Source organism: Mirounga angustirostris, unplaced genomic scaffold, assembly GCF_029215605.1.
Source record: "Mirounga angustirostris isolate CCGP_5_RB_7025 unplaced genomic scaffold, mMirAng1.0.hap1 SCAF_2, whole genome shotgun sequence".
NCBI classification, from domain to species: domain Eukaryota; kingdom Metazoa; phylum Chordata; class Mammalia; order Carnivora; family Phocidae; genus Mirounga; species Mirounga angustirostris.
The window spans coordinates 81,357,368-81,377,061 of NW_026991710.1; the positions used below are offsets into that span (position 1 = coordinate 81,357,368).

The following is a 19,694-nucleotide window of genomic DNA, read 5'->3' on the forward strand; positions in this document are numbered from 1 at the left end:
AAATCCTATTAGCTTCTTGGACAGAAATACGCTTACCCATGTTGCTTGTTTTAGACACAGTGCTAGCTCTTAACTCTAGCAAGAAAAGGCCTGAAACAATCGAAACAGAAACAGGTGGGCTCTTGCACACATATTAGGAAAGAACTAGGTCTTCTCACTCGGGGTAGGTGTGCTCCCTGGAAGAAAACTACTCTCATAATTCCTTCATTCTTCCTTTTCTTAACTGTCTAAAAGTCGAGAGTCTAATAGTAGACTCACTGAGGTCCTGAGGATAGATTCATTTCTAGATTAGGTCCATTCCCAGTTTTTTGACATGATATTATCAAGGCCAAAGTTGCAGAGTCTGTTTCTCCACCAAGATCCATCAACTTCAGGAAGAGAAAACTTTAGAAATGTCTAAGCACTATACCCACATGTGCATACCTTCTTCCTAGTCGGTGCTTATAACACCGAATCAGGAAGGAACCTCCTAACTCTTTTTTTTTTTTAATGATTTTTTTTTAAAGATTTTATTTATTTATTTATTTAAGAGAGAGAGAGAGAGAGAAACAGCATGAGATGGGATAGGGTCAGAGGGAGAATCAGGCTCCCTGCTGAGCCGGGAGCCCGATGTGGGACTCGATCCCAGGACTCCGGGATCATGACCTGAGCCGAAGGCAGTCGCTTAACCAACTGAGCCACCCAGGCGCCCGGAACCTCCTAACTCTTGCTAGAAAATCGATTCCATGTGCTCACCTTACAGAGGGCAACACTCATCTTGCTACGTAATGTATCAGCATTCTTCTATATGTATATTACTACTGGATATCACTAGAGCCCCAGTGTAGGAGTGGTTACCTAAGTCATTTCTGGACTTTGCTATTGATCACATCTTCAAACATTAATGGGGGACAAGGGAAAACCAAATGTGACTGAGATTCTAAGACTGTAGTCATTACTACGTTAACATAGGGTTGTTCAGAGCTGTTCATAAGTGCCAAGGTGGATGGATTAAATTCTTTCCCTGTTCTATTTCTTTTGGAAACTTTGCCTTCACTAGGAGGGTGGTGAGAATGTTTGCATGGGTAAACAGTGTGTATGTGTCAGTGCGTATTTTGAAATTTATTATCATGACTAGTAGTCATTTCAGTATTAGTATTTTGCATGGCGACTTCAGGAGTGAAGGCAGGGTAGGCGGTGTGTGGTGAAAACAGAAAGAATATTTAACATATGGGGCTTTTAACTCCTAAAGTAGCTTCCTTAAATTTTGATTTTGTCAAGCGTTTTTCAGCTTGTCAGGTTCTTAATCTATTATGCCCATTATGGTTCTTGAGCAGTCATGATGAAAGACACCAATCATAGCTTCAGTTACTCATGTGTGGATAATGCTAGAACCTTCCCTACCTTTAAGACGGATGCGACCACATGAGCAGATTCGCTGTACAGGTCCACTTTGACCCCAGAATTTAGTTTCTCCTTTAGGACCCTGGTTGATTTTATATTGGGTGATTTGCTGAAGATGCATTCTGTGAGTGACCCTTTTTGATTAATAAAGGAAAGCATATCCTGTAGGAAGAAAAGAAAATTATATCGCATCTCATACCCCAAACGCAGAGCTCAAGCTTGCCTCCGTTTTGAAAGAGGAGGGGAATGCAATGGTACACTGTTTTTGAGCTGAAAGGACTAAAGTCAATTTAGATTGTTTTTTTTTTCAGTGTCTCTCTATATACTTTCTACCCATATATCCATTTTACAGTCATACACTGAAACATTTTAAACACTTCTTTTAAGCAGATTTTCCTTTCCATTGAGTTTCCACTCTTAAATCAACTTCTCTGCTTCAAGGCCTTTGCACAATCACCGTCTGTTTCCTACTTTACCATTCTTTTCTCATTATTCCCTTACATAGATGCTCTCCCCCAAGTATGGAAGTCTATTTAGGAAATACACATTTCCCATTTGTTTATTTCTCTTTAAGTGAGTGTATACTCCATTCCTACTTGTTCTATTTCTTTCCCTCTTTTAAAGTCAGGCTCAGAAACTCTCTTCTCTTTCTCTGATTACCCTCCCTTCTCATGAGTCTTTCATTGTCTTTTGCTGTATCTTCATGTCCTCTCCCTGCTGTGTAGAATCTTAATAGGGGCTGGACTCAGGGAATAAAATGGATCTGAAGTCTATTATGCTACTTATCTATTGTGTGAGCTGGGGCACATACATACTGTACTGAGGCTTTTCCGATTCGTTTAAGAAGTGTGGAGGATGATAATCCTAGCTATCCTCTAAATTTGCTGTGATGCAAGGACCTGGGGTAGTAGCTAGCAGGTAACATGCTAGCTAAGATGATTCATTTCTTCATAGCTAGCAGAACGTTCCCTACATCCCGTACAATGCTTGCAGAGACACCGAATACTCAGTGAATGTCCACACTGACAATTCACTAGAGCAGTTTGAGATAACACAGGCCAAACTCTGTGGCTTTCATTTGACATATTCTGTTAGGATTGATAGTTTCCTATTTGCCAGAGGATGAGTCTATGCTCGTGTCAGATGTTTACAGTTGTTAGACTGAGTAGACTCTGCTGAAGGAGACTTGAGACTCCTGTGAGTTCAGGAAGACAATGAGAGGAGAGTGTGAAGATGAGGTGGACTCTCAGAGACTCACATACACAGAGTCCATTTTGACTGATCTGAACAAGCCTCCGCCTGTCTTTGTGGAAACAAGACCCAAGTGGAATGGAGAATGTCTTTTCCTGTTGTATTTGCCTCATGACTCTGCAGGACCTAAATCAGATTCTATTCTTTGAAATAACAGTAACAGAGCTTCTCAGCCAAAGCCAGGGGCTGTCTAATGACTTCTCCATTTGGGAATAGATTTGGATGAGGACACGTGGCCTCTCAGAGTGTCCCCTCCTCAGAAGGGCTATAGAAGACCAAAAGGAGATGACCTACCAGGATTGGGAAGGGCAAGTTGTCTTTATTACACACATCCATGAGGGAAACTCCAAAGAGCTGTCCTGGCTTTGAAGAAGGTGGGGTTGTGCACTGGCTGTCCTGGCTAGTGCTGGAGCCCAGACAACAGGCCCAGTCTCTGAAAAAACCGCTTTTAACTGTCTTCTGCCTGTAATCTAAGGAAGAAGTGAGATTAGTAGTAGTAGTTGTTGTTTTATTCGCTTAACCTTCTTTTCTTTTTTTTTCTAAAGATTTTATTTATTTTTTGATAGAGAGCCAGTGAGAGATGGAACACAAGCAGGGGGAGCGGGAGAGGGAAAAGTAGGCTTCCCACCCAGCATGGAGCCTAATGCAGGGCTCAATCCCAGGACACAGGGATCATGACCTGAGCCCAAGGGAGACGCTTAACAACTGAGCCACCCAGCCATCCCGCTTAACCTTATTTTCACCATTCCCATTCTACGGTACATTCACTGCAATGGCTAGAAGAGGGAATCTGAGGCATTTTTTGTGTAGAATTTTCCATGTTTTGAAATTGGCCAATAGCATTCTTATGGTGTTAACAGTTGTTCCCCAGATCCTGCAAACTGATGGTTAAACCTAGAGACTTGATCAGACTTAGTGTCAATGCTTTCAATCCCATCTACTGCCCGTTGTGCTTTATCATGAGGCACTTAACTTGTTGTTTGTTTCCTATTGGTAAGTATGATTAGTGGATTCATCCGGCGTCAGATCTGATTTTAAAAGCTCAAAAGATCTGGTATTCAAATCAAGCTGAGTTTGTTAATCATCTGCTTTCACAGTGAGTCTCCTTCCAGTCTTAAGTTTCCTCTTTGGCTTTCTGAGTGCTCAACTTTTTTTTTTTTTTTTAAGATTTTATTTATTTATTTGGCAGAGAGAGACAACGAGAGAGGGAACACAAGCAGGGGGGGATTGGGAGAGGGAGAAGCAGACTCCCACTGAGCAGGGAGCCCGATGCAGGGCTAGATCCCAGGACCCTGGGATCATGACCTGAGCTGAAGGCAGACGCTTAACGACTGAGCCACCCAGGTGCCCCTGAGTGCTCATCTTTCTATGATCAAAAGGATCTGCCTTTCATGACATGATCCGCCTGACCCCACTTCTCAGGCAGCCTCTGGTGTCTCTGCTCTGGGCCATCCCCAAGGATGACTCCCTGCAGTCAGGGTTCTTGGGAAATAGTCATTACATGCTGGCTATGTGGTAAGATTCCAGGTGACTGTGTTTTCTTGTGATACCCCACCAAGCTACCCAGAGATGACTTTTTTTTTTGTAAATTATGTTTGATATTTACGGAAAAGAGTCTAATCCACAATGAATTGCACCCAATTCCTCACACATACTCAAACATACATGTATATACACCATACCAGTACAAGGCTTGAAAGAAAACATACAAAAAGAAAAACAATGAGAGATTATGAATGCCTGATTTATCCCCAATTTCCAGAGATGATTTTGAATTACCCAACATTCCCTATCAAAGGAATGCAGAAGAAGAGCTTTACAAAGAAAAGGTGATCTGCAGTGAAAAGCTGAGTTGAAAGTTTCTACTGCTCAGCTATGAATGTTTTCCTTAGAAGATACCTTAACATTTGCTTCCAAAATCTGCTTAAATAACTGAATTCTTTAAAAGTCCACAGAGGAGCCAAGCTGTAGAAGGATAAACAAATGAGCAACATTTCACCAAACACCCATAAACACCTGTCCACTGGGCTTTTCTGGGATGTAGTGAGTGCATCACCGTATCCACTCACGTGGGTGGCAACACTCATGGCACTTGACCAGAGAGACCAGGATCTAAGAACCAGAAGCATCCTGGTTCTGCCACCTAGTTAGATTACTCAAAAATTCTTAAGCTTTGGTTTGCTTCACTTTAACATAAATGCTGCTGCCTACAACTCGTTGAACTAAATGTAATGTACTACTCAGCACAAGGCATGGCTCGTGGCAGCCTTGATAAAAGTAATTTCCTTGCTCAGAAGGCCTCAGGCAGTCTAGACATCAGTCTCTTCCCCCTCCAAAGCAGACATCACTCCCATTCTCTATTTGATTTTGCAACCTCTAGAAGGTAGGCAATCATGAAGGATGGCTACCACTTTACTTAACTAAGGCTCTTTCTTCCTGCTCTGAAATTGATACCGCTACCATTTTAAAAGGAGAGAAGAAAGAAAGCAAACACATTCTTAAATCCAGGAGGAGATTCCTGTACATCAAAATGTATGCATTTGCTGAAGATACGTGTTAATATGTAAGTTGAGTTGTTGTATGCAACCTGGGTTCCCTACTCTTCCCCTAGTTTTATTATTTCTAAAACTACCCAAATATATTCCATTCTTCAGCTTTAATAAGAAGAATGCTCTTAAGAAGAATGTTGTATCCCTTGGTACAAAGCTATATATCTAGCTACTCTATGAGTATACAGAAAATAAGTACACATTGAGTCCTATACTTTCTCCAAGGTATTTTCAGGCTTAGCTGGATGTTTCATAATGTACATTATTTGCTGTTAGAGGTCATGTTGCCTCTATTACTAATAAAAATATATGCTATAGCCATGAAAAATATAGGAATGATTAAACAAGCTAACTTTATGGAAACCTATTCTTTCTTAAACAGTCCTGGCAAGATTTGGGTTAATGTTTCCTAATGCTTGAATTAGGGTATGAATATTAAAAAATAAAATTTTTGAAACTTTGTGCTTATAGAATAACAATCATAACAATAAAATACTTTCTATTTTGGCCCAATACTTCTCAGATGAATAACACATTTTCATCAGAGAAAAAAATATCAATGGGAGAATACTGGAATGGTAGGGAAAAAAATAGCAAGAAGGAAGATGAAAAAGCCCTGACCATAAACATTCAGTCTAGCTCCAGCCTTGACCTGTGTCTGAAGCAGACATGGAAAGTGGGGGCAGAATTGAGACTTGAATTCTAACTGTAAGCCCAAGGCCACTTCAGCCTAAGCCCAGAATAAATCCAATTCAGTTCCATAACTCTTTACTCCACTGGAGTTCTTCCATTCCAGGTGCGTCTAAGCCATGCAGTCATTTGATTCCATCCTGTGATGGCCTGAGATACTAGATAAAACCCTGGAATAGGGAAGACCTGTTTCCAGGCCACAAACAGCTTGTGCTCTAAGAAGACACACAGATGTGTACTCACATAATTATATGTAGAAAGTGTTCTGGGGATACAGAGAAAGGAGCTAACAGTCTACCTAGGAGAATTAAAACAAGCACACAACCTTCCTCGAAGTGAGTTGGGTCCTAAGACCTTTGGGTTTCTCTAAGCTCGATTCTGTGCAGTTTTGGGGTTCTTGCCTCTACTGTTCCTCCCCACCCCCCACAGAGAGAGTGAGCTCTGTGTCCTCAATTTGTGGGCAAGAGTGGAGACATGAGCCAAGAGAAGACACCTGAAGAAAGGGAAGGGGCTCACCTCTCCCTTGCTCATTCTGCGCCGGGTGCCTGGGCTTCAGGATGAACCGGCCTTGCATCTCTGCGAACCCCTGCTCCAGAAGGAGGGACTCCTGGAGGGTGGAAGGAGAGATGGAGTCCTCTGGTGTCTGCGGCAGCAGTGTGGTAGATGGAAGATGGCTCATTTTAATTCCATAGGGATGTTTATGTCCTATATGGAAAAAATATAGATTCAGGCTGATGGTGATGGCTCTGATCAAATCCCCCTTCCCATGAGTGTATGCATCACACTGGTATATGCTGCTATTCTCCTGGGGCTTCTGGCACTCACTCTGTGCCTCCTGAGTGAGCATCATATTCGCTCTTGTTGGAGACACCCTGCAGAAAGCAGGTGCCCAAGGAAAAGATTTTAAAAAGAGAAAAAAAATTTAAAGCATGTTACTTTACTTGGAATACAAAGATTCATCAGTGCATTGCACAATGCTGACTTTTGCTGTGTTTCCATCTGAGAATATTTAAGGCCTTCTAGTTTCTGCCTTGACACTAACGAGATCTGCACATCTTAGGCAAATTACTTGACCCCTCTGAGCCTTACATTCATCCTTTGAAATGCTTGCCCTCACACAAACTTATAAGGATCAGAGTAAATATATTAATATGCATTGGTGGGTAATATTTTTTAAATAATTGAACATATATATTAAGAATTGCTATTCTCTCTCACATAATGTCAGTTGAGCAGATTTTTTTTTCATTTCCTTTTGTCAATTTCTAGAGGCAGAGCTACTCAAGGGCAGTGGGATGGGTTGCCTTTATGCTTTATACTTCCCTCCCACTGCTGCCCTTCCTCCAAGGGGAGTCCTGCCAGGTGATGATCAGAGGGAAGGCTGCACAGTGTTGGGAACCCAGAAGCAAAGTGCAAAACGATGTTTACAGAGTGGAAAACTGCACCCAGAGTCAGTGAGAGTTGCCTGCCAAGTGATTTGTTTTGTTCTTGTATGCTTTAAATTGTTTCCTCTCTATAGAATTCTCAAAGACCCTGTGCTATAGGATATGGATCTCATTTTTTAAGAACAGAATGGAAGTTCTCTTTCTGTCGTTTCTGATTTATTATTGAATGTAACTTGGGGAGCTTTTGCTGTTCCTTCTCATCTGTCATAGATGCAGTGTCAGTGATGTGTTCACAAGAATCACAGTGACTTCCCTCTTTTAAGGAAAAAGAAGCTTCTACGACAGCAATACAACCAAATCACAAAGATAACCAGGAGATAATCCGCAATTGAGAATTGAGAGCATTGGTAAAAAATGCATTTTGAATGCTGCCAATGGATCATCATGAATGACAGGCTCTCTGGATTCCTTAGAGCTGCCTTGGTGTGTGAAGCTGCTCAAAGTCTAAAAAGTTATCATCTCTATTGTTTTACCTAAATTAATGCACTTTATTAAAATAAATATATTTAAGTATTTGACTTTTTTCCTTTTTGTGGTTGGCCGACTTTTACAGAGATGTCAATATTAATATGAAACATGAAATGGTGGGGGGGATTTTTTTCCTCAGCTATGCCCTTGGTGACTCTCTGTATTCTAAGACTGGGAATATACATTTCGTAGAAAGAAATTGGTTATTTAGATTTCTAGATCACTTGAAAATATTCTTTAGATAACTTGAAAAAGAGTAATAGCCTCACGGGATTATTTTCTTTTTAAGATTTTATTTATTTATTTGTCAGAGAGAGAGAGAGAGCACAAGCAGGGGGAGCGGCAGGCCAAGGGAGAAGCAGCTCCCCACTGAGCAAGGAGCCCAGGACCCTGGGATCATGACCTGAGCCAAAGGCAGACACTTAACTGAGCCACCCAGGCATCCCGCCTCACAGGATTATTAAAAAGATTTTGAAAAATGCATGTAAGAAGGAATGCTCTAAGATTTCTAGCAGAAATCATTGTCACCATTACCATACATTACTATACTTCAAGGTCTGCTACAGATCCTCTCTTTTTTCTCTGGTTTTTTAATCCTTCTATTTTTGGTAAGCACTGAACAATTTTGCTAATCCAAAGATTTTTTTTTAGAGAACTTGTGCTAATAACTATTTTAGGAGAGGTGTAATCTGTTTATCAATAACCTTAAGAACAGTGATGGAAAAAGCCTGAGAAACAACAAAGTGCAGGTAGTTTAGTCAGTGAAGACTTGAGGAGTTTAAATGTGATTATCTCATTCTCTTTATGATGCTGAGAAAACTTCTGGGCACAGAGCAGGTGTTAAATACATACCTATACCTGGATTCAGAGACATGATTGGATTTTAGCGGATTCTCACAAAATAGAGGCTATTTAGTTGTTAGGAACTGGAATTCAAGACTGGAATATGAAAAATAAATGTATGGGAAAAAGAAATTCCAATTCTATGCTTTCATACCTAAGTGAGTAAATAAGTAAGTAAACAATAAACAAAAAAATTTTTAAGACAGCTCTGTTTGTCAGGTAAAATGAAGTAGAAACGAAAAATTTACATTTCTCTCCCTAACTAGACCTTAAGCTGATGAATGAAGAGATGTCCTCAGTGCCTGGGAACAAGTAAGCACCTGGTAATTCTTTAATAAACGTGAGAGTGAATATTGCATGTGATTTTCACTTTTAAGGGTATTTAAGCTGAAGACAGAACAACCATTACTTTGAGATGTAGAGTTACAATTTTGAACCTAATCAATCCCATCTTAGATTTTTCCTGACACTTACCAGTGAGTGGGTGTGGGGACGCTTCCTTGCCAGCACTCACCCACAGCTGGTAGTCTTTCTCAGAGCCCTTGGAAACAAAAAGAACTATGCATCATAACAAATCTTTCACAGTACTTGAAGAACACATTTCCTTTGCATTTCTCTGTTTCCAGAAAGAAAGAATTGGGGCCAGTATAAATGCCATTTGGTCCATGGAGGTAGCTACAGTACTTGTTAACTTGTTCCCTCATAGCCTCCAGTGGACCGTCCCAGGTTCTTGTCATTTTTGATAAAGGCCAGGAAACCACAGTACAATCAGCCCCTCACGGTGTGGGTGGCCCATGGCCTAAGAAATCACAGTTGTGCCCCTTCGCTAAGGAGGAAACTTCTAATCTCAGAGTCCTGCCTTCCACTGTCTCTAGATTCCTTGGATAATGCTGGCTTTTGCCGCCAAATGTCCCTGCCCTGACATGCATATTGTCCAGAGAGCCATATACCCTGCTATGACTATTCCTGAGCAAAGTAACTTGAAAGGCATCAATAGTTCAGCAGCCCTGGGCAAAAGGAGACAAACGCCCAAGAGGCCTTGAGGAGATAGTGGACTGAAGTCAGCCACTGGCTTTGGTGCAGGCAAGCCCCACTTCAGGGAGAGAAAGAACAAGGACTCTAACCTAGACAACATATCAGATGCAGAAAACAATTACTCCCAGCAGAATTACCGCCCAGTAAACCTGGAAGTCCTACTTGAAACAAACACATCTAAATTATAAAGATCGCTGAACTATTTTAGAGAGTCTTCCAGGAGACTAAAGCAAAAAATGTTTGACATGGAGTTGTTGGTGATAGGTACTATGCTTGACCTGGACTCCTGATTAAGAATCATGGTCTTGCCCTTATGAAGAAAGGTCATAGGTATGGACACAGACACACACACAGACACACGCAGACACACAGACACACACACATAGCTAAATCTGCTCAAAATTGTATTGCAAATAACTCGTGAGAGCTAGTAAGGTAGGGTAGGGTTTGGAAATGCTATGCTGAAATCCCTTAAATCAGGCATACATAAAGCCAAATAACCCCAATTCTTCATTAAAACAGAAATTCTTTGTGTGGTGAGATTGATCACTTTATGCAAAGGAAAATCACAAACATGAAATAAAATGAGCTTCATCATTAATCAATCTCCTCAACTTCATCCCTAAAACCACTCACTCTCTTTCTAAGACTTAATTCCTATTTAGGGTATATATATCATACAGGTTAGAAATCAATGTAGATATGTGCTTTACTCAGTACATATAAATTCAATTTTATTTCAGATATATTATTAAAATTTGTTTGTACAGAAATCATTGATTTCTTATGCTAAATTCCAGTTGCCCTGAATTTTTAAGGGGCTTTATTATACCATTGGGTCAGACAGAATTTAAGGAAGAATCTTGTAATTATGTCATGTCATAATAGCAAGACATTTTTGCATTTATAGAGGATTTTATATAAGAAGCTGTGCTTTACAAGTGCTCCCTTCAGTTCTGTCCATCTGACTATCACTCTCCCTCTCTTTTCCCTTAGAAAACCTCATCCTCAAATATGTCCATGTCTTTCATCAAAAAAAAAAAAAAAAAAAAAAATCCATCAACTCACACCAGCACCATCAAAACATAAAGGAACAGGCCGTTAAAACCAAAACAAGATGAAAGTGATATGTACGAAACTGCCCCCAGATCATGGTCTTATTCAGAACTTGTCCTCTTTACCAGTTCATAAGGGGTGTGAGCCGCCTCATCCCAAGGAACTGCATCAAGAGGAGGTAGCTTCTAGCCATGTGGTCTTTATGTCAAAATGTACAACAAAACATATAATTTAGGATTCATCTAACTGGGATTGAGTCCTTGGGTGATGACCAGGGTAAACAGGGATGGGGAGGAATCAGGAATGAAGACACAGACAGAAGAGTCCAATAGAGGAGGAAATATTTAGAAACTTAGAAATATTTTATTGTCTGTGTATAAAATATATACAATAAACTGCATGTTGTTATTAGCACTCTAAAATTATAGCCCAATTTTATGCTATGATTTTGAATTCGCAGAAAATTTAAAATGGGAAGACAAGAAGAGCACCCATGTATAGGCTAATAATATAGCTTTGCTGCCTTCAATTTCTAAATCTGGGGGACAAAATATGACTATGATATGTATAATAATCAGCTGTCTTATAACGGGAGGTACACAACACACACACACACAAATCTCAAAAGTCAAAGATGGTTTTTAAATTAAAAATAGTTTGCAAGGGAACTTACAGTTATTCCTAGCATTGGTAGTGACATGTTGATAATGTCATTCACTGTGTCTGAATTTGTTACTGTTACAGTTACAGACTGTAAAAAAGAAATGAGAAAAATTGCTATAAATTTTTAAAAATTTAAAGCAGGTGACCAAATAATTATTGTCAAATTATTATCCATACTCTAAAGGCAAAGCTTGTTTTCAGTTAATGACAAAGTAAAGCATATGTAGAGCACACACCCTTGATTACAATATTTTCATTTCTTTACATAACATGAAGCTAGTAGGAAACATTTCAGTGAAACATATATTTCCCTTCAAGGATTTGTGGCTTACAAAATATAGCAGCTTAAGCAAGAAAGAGAAAAACAGAATTCCACGAGGGGACATGAACTGACCCTCAGCTCCATAAGGCTATTCCCAAAATAGAGAGGGGAGATAGTTTAAAAAGGAGGAGCTAGATACTTTTCTCTCTTCGCAATTACATACTCAGTTTCAGCAAAATCAGAATAAGAACCGTCTGTGACAGACATTTAAAAAAAAAAAAAAAAACTACTATTTAGTCAATACTTTCTTTGTGTCATCATGGTTACTAAGATTTCCATTGTTGAAATCTGTTGAGACAAATAAAACCAATGAGTCTAGGAAATGAGACTGAAAATTTTAGAAGTTTATATTCCATTCACAACTCTGACAGTGAGTAGTTACTTATAATATCTCTCTATCACACCTTATATTGAGAAACTGCTCCATACAACAAGGAAAACAGTTATTGAAAATTATCTGAAAGGGATGGATAGGAATCTGAGATGATATCGATAAAAGTACCCGAATTCCAAAAGACATTTTAAAATAGGACAATATGTAACCAACCACGCATACACTTTTTATAACATTATTAGGCAATGAGGCCTGTGTTCTTTGAGAAACAGTGCATGAAGAAGACAAGCAACAGAAGTGGACACTCACAGTCCTTAAAAATATTAAAAACAAAGTTAAAAGAAACTTGTTCTTTCATTGTATTTTTCTTCTTATGAATTGAAATGCAATTGCTTGATATGACAGATGGCCCAAAAGTTGCTTGATAATCGAACTTTTATAAACAAAAGTGTTCATTGATTTCAAACTACTTGAGCTTTAAGGATTATAAAAAAAAGTGTTCAGAACCTAGCAGTAGGACTCAGAGCACCCAAACTCAAGGATATCCTATGTTAAATTGTCTAGGAGGGGCTTCCTATGTTAAATTGTCTAGAGGATTCAAGACTGGGTCTTAGCTTGAAATTTAGTTAGAAGTAATGGCTCTGCTATTTTTTTTAAGATGTCTGAAAGCCTTTCAGTACAACTTAAAAAGTTTCCCACAAAAATTTTTTTTTTTTTTAAGATTTTTGTTTATTTATTTGTCAGAGAGAGAGCACAAGCAGGGGGAGCCACAGGCAGAGAAGGCAGAGGGAGAAGCAGGCTCCCCTCTGAGCAGGGAGCCTGATGCAAGACTCCATCCCAGGACCCTGGGATCATAACCTGAGTCGAAGGCAGATGCATAACTGACTGAGGCACCCAGGCATCCCTCCCATGAAATCTTTTTAAAGAAAAAAAAATCTCTTTTGAAATACTAATAATCACTTTTTAATTTATCTGGTCTGCAAGATAATGGTTTTCATGGTATAAGGAACATACTATGTTCAAAATAGTAATTCCAGAGATGTATGTATATTTTCCTGCATGTTGTAGGTTCTCCAAAACAGATAAATTCCAGTAGATAGAGCTCTCTGTAAACAAATGACTTCAGAAAAATAAGCTGCTTTTTGAAATAATTTAAAAGAAAAAGAAATGTTACTTTTTTTTTATATGAGTCAAAGTGTTACTTAATATATGAAGAACAAGGAATATGTGATCAATTCTCAAGAGCTGAAGCCAACCCTGAGATAGATGATCTAGATGTTCAGACTGTTAGCCAAAAACAGCTATTACAATAATGCTCAATGATACAAATGAAAATATGCTCACAATAAACGAAAGAGGCATCTTAGCATAGAAACTAAAAATATTTAAAAACAGAAATTTTTTATCTGAAAAATATCTTAAAGAAAAAATTTACTGACTAGGCTACATTGCATAATGGAGATGACAAAAAGAAGTCAGTGATTTGAAAATAGATAATAGAAATTATCCTGTCTGAAGAAGAAAAGGGGAAAAAAAGATTGAAAAAATTAAGAGTCTGAGGGATCTATGAACAATATGAAAGGGTCTAATATACATATAACTGGACTCTCAGGAGGAGAGGAGAGAGAAAATGGGGAAAAAAATATTTGAGGTAATCATGATTAAAATTTCCCAAATTTGGTGAAATTAAATTTATAAATTCAAGAAGTTCAGAATATGCCAAATAGGACAGATTCAAAGAAAACCATGCTTTGATACTTCATAGCCACACTGCTAAAAACCAAAAATAAAGAGAAACTCTTGAAAGCAGCTAGAGAAAAATGACAAATCACCTACAGGGGATTAATGTTTGATTGATCACAGACTACTCATCAGAAAGCACAAAGACAAAAAGACAGTGGAACATCTTTAAAGAGCTGAAAGGAAAAAGTTTGCGAACAAAATTCTACATCCCTCAAAATATCCTTGAAGAGTGAGTGTGAAATAAAGCCATATTCAGATAAGAGAAATTAAGAAAATCTGTTTGCACCAGGTCTGCACAAGAAATGCTAAGGATCATCTCTCTAGGATGAAATGAAAACAGTGTTAGAGGGAAACTTGGATGTTCAGGAACAAGTGAAGAACATTAGAAATGCTTATTTTGTGTAAATTATACATAAATAAAGTTGATTTTTAAAGATTTCAAGGTAATTTTCCATGGAAAATTCTGAGTGTAACCCACTGCCACAGCTGAAATCAAAGCAGGCAGAGACAAGAGTGTGCTCTGCTGCTAGAGAACCCTCTGGCCTTATCTCCTTCATGCAATGCATCTACCTGGTGCTTAGAAACCAATCAAAATATTTGCATGGCTTTTGCTTTGGCCAGGAATAACTACCACTTTTTCCACCTTCAAATACTATTTTGTGTGACCTAGAGCTACTGTAAAGTATAACAGGGAAAAAAAAAATGTCACTTAAAGATACCCAAAGTATCTTGTTCATCATTGCAAATGTCTTGGCTACTGCACTACAATTTCAGAAATCAAATTTTATACCAAGAATGGGCAACTGGTTTGATTTATTTTCCCCCAACAGCCAAAAGAAAATGAGATAGAAATATGCTGATCCCTTAAAAGTGTCATCCCTCTGAGCTCAATTCAACCCTGATATTCCTTGGATCAAAAGACCTTTCAAAACCCCTCTGCAGTTGATATAACTACTAAGTGAAATACCTGACCCTTGAGTAGATCCTGTACTGGAAAGGAGACATTATTGAGGTCAACTGACAAAACGGGAACATGGAAGGCAGAGTAAAGTATTACACCGATGTTAAATTTACTAAAGGTGATAACTGTGTGATGGTGATATAAGAGGATATCTTTATTCCTGGGAAATACCTAGGTTTAAGGATAAAGGGCCATGGCATTTGTATGACCCTCAAAAATAAGTATAACATACACATAATAGGGACAGAGAAAGAAAATAAATGATAAAGCAAGTGGAGTAAAATGTTACTAATAGCTGAATCTAGGTAAAGGGTGCATGGGGTGTTTTTTGTTTTATTTTTATACCTACAACTTTTCTGTGAGTTTACAGTTATACCAAATAAAGCGTCAATGGGGGGAGGGTGGAGAACTGTGGAAACAATCCAAACCATTCTGTACATAAGTAGTAACCATTGGGAAAAAATGTTTACTTCTAGTAGGAAATACCTGCATGTGAAAATCACCTTATTACAAGCCAGTGTTGTTGCTATTAGAAAGAGCCAGGGAAATATTATGGATATTTAACATGCAATATTCTTTCCATGCTTAAGTACTGTGGCATGGATTCCTCTCGCTTCATATTACCTAGGATTCACTCTTTATGTATACAAAGACACGTGTAGACAGGAAAATACATTTTCCCACATGGTACTTTTCCAAATACTCTCTCTCTTCTTATCTCTTGCTCTCTCCTTCCTACCTCCCCATCTCTCCCTCCCTCCCTCTCTCTATCTCCATCTCCATCTCCATCTCTTTCATTCTATCTGAATCAGGAACATGGAATTTAATTTTTGGTCTTAAAAACACTTACACAGGCACAGTTCTTGATGTCCTCAGTGAAGATTCTGAGAGGAATGCTTTTGGGCTGGTCCTTCTCTTTGGCCAGATTGATGTACCTAATCAAATTCAATAATAACCCCAAATAGAGTAGGATGAATTAGCTATTAGCTTACTTTCAAATTGATCTATGTGGCTAAAATTTTCAACATACTCTGTTATTTTTAAATGCATGTAAATAAACTCAGCAACATCAAATTATGGGTTGGAAGAAAACATGCAAAACTATTTCAGGAAAATAAGACATGACTCAGAAAACAACAGGTTGCTCTTGTCATGTAAGATGTGAGTAGCAGATCCAGTCATCAAAGCTTTCCTGCCTAGACTGGAGGGCCCAGCACCTTCAAGGGTAGGAATGAGAAGGTGCTTTGAGCATCACTCAGGAGAGTAAATTGCACTTAAGAAAATTTAATATGTATCTTTTGAGAATAATGTTAGCTCCAATCATTAGGTCTGAGAGAAGGGGAAGATGAGAGTGATAACCAGAATTTCATCAAAAATAAGCAATATGTGCATGTAAATAAGAGCAGATTATTTGCAGTAGCAGCCAGGGTACATCTAAATAAGAAATTATTTGAGGATAGTCTAACAATTTCTACTAAGTAGGGGAAGCATAGTGTGTGGGGGCACTGCTTTGAAGAGATTTATTCTTTTCTCATGGGTTAAAGATGTATAATATGTATAGTGACAAGATACCTTTGAAGGAAAGAATGCCATTTTTCCTTTTGTTCCGAAGAACTGCAATTTAAAAAAAATGGGAAGAAAAAATTAAGATACATACAATACTTATACTAGCAAAATAAGATCACCATTCCAGAAAAAAATAGCAGCAGCCAGTTGTTAAGGATGTGGATGCATGTGTTAATATCATACTGTCCTCATAGTTGCGCTTTGGAGGGACCCCACTCTTTTATGAGCGTATTAAAGCAATGGGAAGTAGATCCTAAAGTGGGAGAAAAGTTGGTTTTGAATCTGAACACTTAATTGTAACTATGTGATGCAAGCTATGTGATCATGGGCACTTTGCTTAACTGCGCTGATCTTCAGTTTCCAGAACTGGAAAAGGGTTAATTATACCCCGAGTGTTCCTGCAGCTGCAAGTGCTATTCAGATATAAAGAACATTATTATTCAAATTAAATCATACTTAAGGAATTTGGCATTTGGATGGAACTATCTTGGCCCAGAAACAAGAATAGCTTTTTAGGAAGAAACACCTGTAATATTTTTATTTCTTTATACACATAGCAGATTGGAATGTGTTAAATTAGTTTCTAGAAAACATTCTTCGTTACTGTGATCCTCTGAGCAAGATCAATCCAGCTAGTGCTAAACTACTAAAGGTTAGTCTTTTCTCAACTAAAGTTTTCACAGCATTTAATACCCAAAGTTGCGAATGTTTTAAGCCTCATGCATACATGGCCTTACCACTTACTAGCGTTTTTTTACCGTGGTAAACTACACAAAATAAAATTGACCATTAGTGACCTTTAGTACATTCACAGTTTTGTGCAACTACCGTGACTGTTTAGTTCTGGAACATTTTTTCACCCAAAAGCAAACCTGTGTCCACGAAGCAGTCACTCTTCCTTCCTTCCTGTTTCTAGCTCCTGTACCATATTTTGTGTATTTGTTGATAAACACTTGGGTTGTTTCTACTTTTGTTTGTTTGTTTGTTGGCTATTGTCGACAATGCTGCTATGAACGTTTGTGTATCAATTTTTGTGTGGACCTATGTTTCTCTTGGGTATCTATCTGGGGGTGGCATTGCTGGGTCGTATAGTAATTCTGTTTGACTTACTGAGGAACCATCAAACTGTCCACAGCGGCTGCCACATTTTATACTCCTCCCAGCAACACTGCTCCCCAACCCCTCCATCGCTGTTTCAGGATTTGTCCCATCTGGAAAATGGAACGCCCACTTAGCGTCCCAGCCTGCCTATGCGCATGGACACAGCTTCTAGTTAGCCATGCTGATCTGCAGAACAGTAATAATCACAAATAGCAAAAGCACTAGGTGCCAGGAATTGTTATAAATGCCTTCTATATGTTTACACAGCTTTTTAACTAATATAGCATGTATAAGCCTGGCTTCCCCATTTTCCTCCTTGTTAGGGAAAAAAAGTCTCTTGGAAACTCCCCTGTCAAAGACTTTATACATTCCCAATTGAAACTGTTTCCTTCCATTTGCAACATGGAGAAGACAGGAAGCAAGAGGAACTGAGAATCTTTACAGAAATACGTCGTGGAAAAGAAGACATGCGGAGAGCATATAAATACATATTTCTTCCCAATAAGCTTTGAAAATTTCTCCTTAAGTCAACGCTGCATTATAGGGCTTCATAAATTAACAACTTGTAAACATTTTCGTTGTCTTCCCTTTGTGATGACGTGGGACATTTTGGTGGAGTGGGGTGAGGAGAAGAAAGAAGGGTGTTAAGTGCATGTGATGAACACTCATTGTGCAAAACAAGAATGAGACTTGGGGCGTGGTTGTTTCAAACAGCAGATGTAAGTGTTGCACCACCCCTGTAAACTCAGGAGTGTCTGCTCAGGATGTCCGGGGTAGAGAGTCACATTCCCCATCCTCGTGTCAGCCTAAGAATGTGTCTTGCACAACTAACCTCTACTCAATGCAATCATACTTTTGTTTTAGATGGCCACCTCTCTAGAGACACCAACTAAGATAATCAGTACACAGCAATTCAGGCAACCTCATATTCAATGACATGATTAATTTATTTGTATAATTCCATACTATTTTTAAAGGAATGACCTTGGGAGTATAAGAGCAATTTTTCAAATTTAATTGGACTCTTTAATAGTACTTGCTCAAGAAAAATATGCCAGTGATTTAGAAACACACATACCCCCTGGGAATTAGGGGGCAGGATATTGGAGAGGGGTTCTAGAACCTCACTCTCTTGATTCTCCTTCCATATGCCTAAAACACCCAATTCCTCAAGTGGCTCCTAGAGCCCATGGGAAAAACCACTGATCAAAACCAAAAGAAATTACTCCAATAGTTCCCACTCTATGTTATCTACTTGCTCCCATGTGTACATACCTTTTGGGGGGAAGTACAAGGCAAATGAGTGTCATTATGGGAAGTCAAAAAGGGAGTCACTGGCTTGACATATAGTCAGATTAAAATGTTTTTCTTTTTATCCCATGTAAATACAAGACCAAACGGTCGGTCTTACCCGAAGGTGGCCACAAAGGTCACCGTGGGCCAGCCCAGGATAAAGGACCTCCCAGCACAGATGTTGGCATCCTCCACTCTGTCCATACAGTTGGCAGTCCACATGGTGTTCAGTGGTATTTTCTTTTTTATCTTAAGTTTTTTCTTATACCTAGAAAGATACCCAAACAAGACCTCTGTTAGTTTGTTTCATAAATGTTATGGGAACAGCTGTGCTCATCAGAGACCAGTTCTCACTGCTCCAGGGCACAGCATGCCTCCCTTGTCTCTATTACCCTCTGTGCCCAGCACAGCAAATGGTGACATGACCTTTACAAAGTGTGTGTTGAGCGAAGTCTGGCCCTAGGAAGGCCCTGAAAACACTTCCTCAAATGGCAGCAAGTGGCCATTTTTCTGAATGTTGAGTGTTGAGTAAAGACTATATATTCCAGAGCTTTTTAAGAAAACCATTAATTCATTTATTATTGTTAGAATTTGTTTCTTATTATATATAGTTTTATGGTTATTATTATAGTTAATTATTCATTTATGACTTGCTTACTTCAAAAAGTATTTGAGGGGCTGAACAAAGCTACCTGATACACGATTTATAAAAATAGTCATACAATTTTTTGCTTAAGAGACACAAACCAGGGGGCGCGCCTGAGTGGCTCAGTCGGTTAAGCATCCAACTCTTGGTTTCGGCTCAGGTGGTGATCTCAGGGTCTTGAGATCGAGTCCCCATGTAAGGCTCCCCTCTCAGTGGGGAGTCTGCTTCCCCTCTCCCTTTGCCCCTCCCCCCGCTCACGCTCATGCTCTCTAAAATAAATAAATACATAAATAAATCTTCAAAAAAAAGAGAGAGAGAGAGACAAACCAAGAACAAAAAATAAAC

The 19,694-nt window shown here is 38.9% G+C and overlaps 1 protein-coding gene across 1 annotated transcript; it reads right to left on the reverse strand.

The window, feature by feature from the left end:
* Nucleotides 1–1,347: 1,347 nt before the first annotated feature.
* LOC135363535 (rho GTPase-activating protein 20-like) lies at nt 1,348–19,694 on the reverse strand. Its single transcript, XM_064584017.1, has 8 exons — nt 18,822–19,694; nt 16,316–16,357; nt 15,594–15,678; nt 11,394–11,471; nt 9,104–9,170; nt 6,390–6,578; nt 2,929–3,104; nt 1,348–1,545 (listed from the first exon to the last, which is right to left on the reverse strand). Exons 1-8 carry the CDS (start codon nt 18,923–18,925, stop codon nt 1,348–1,350), a joined length of 939 nt encoding a protein of 312 aa, XP_064440087.1. The 5' UTR covers nt 18,926–19,694.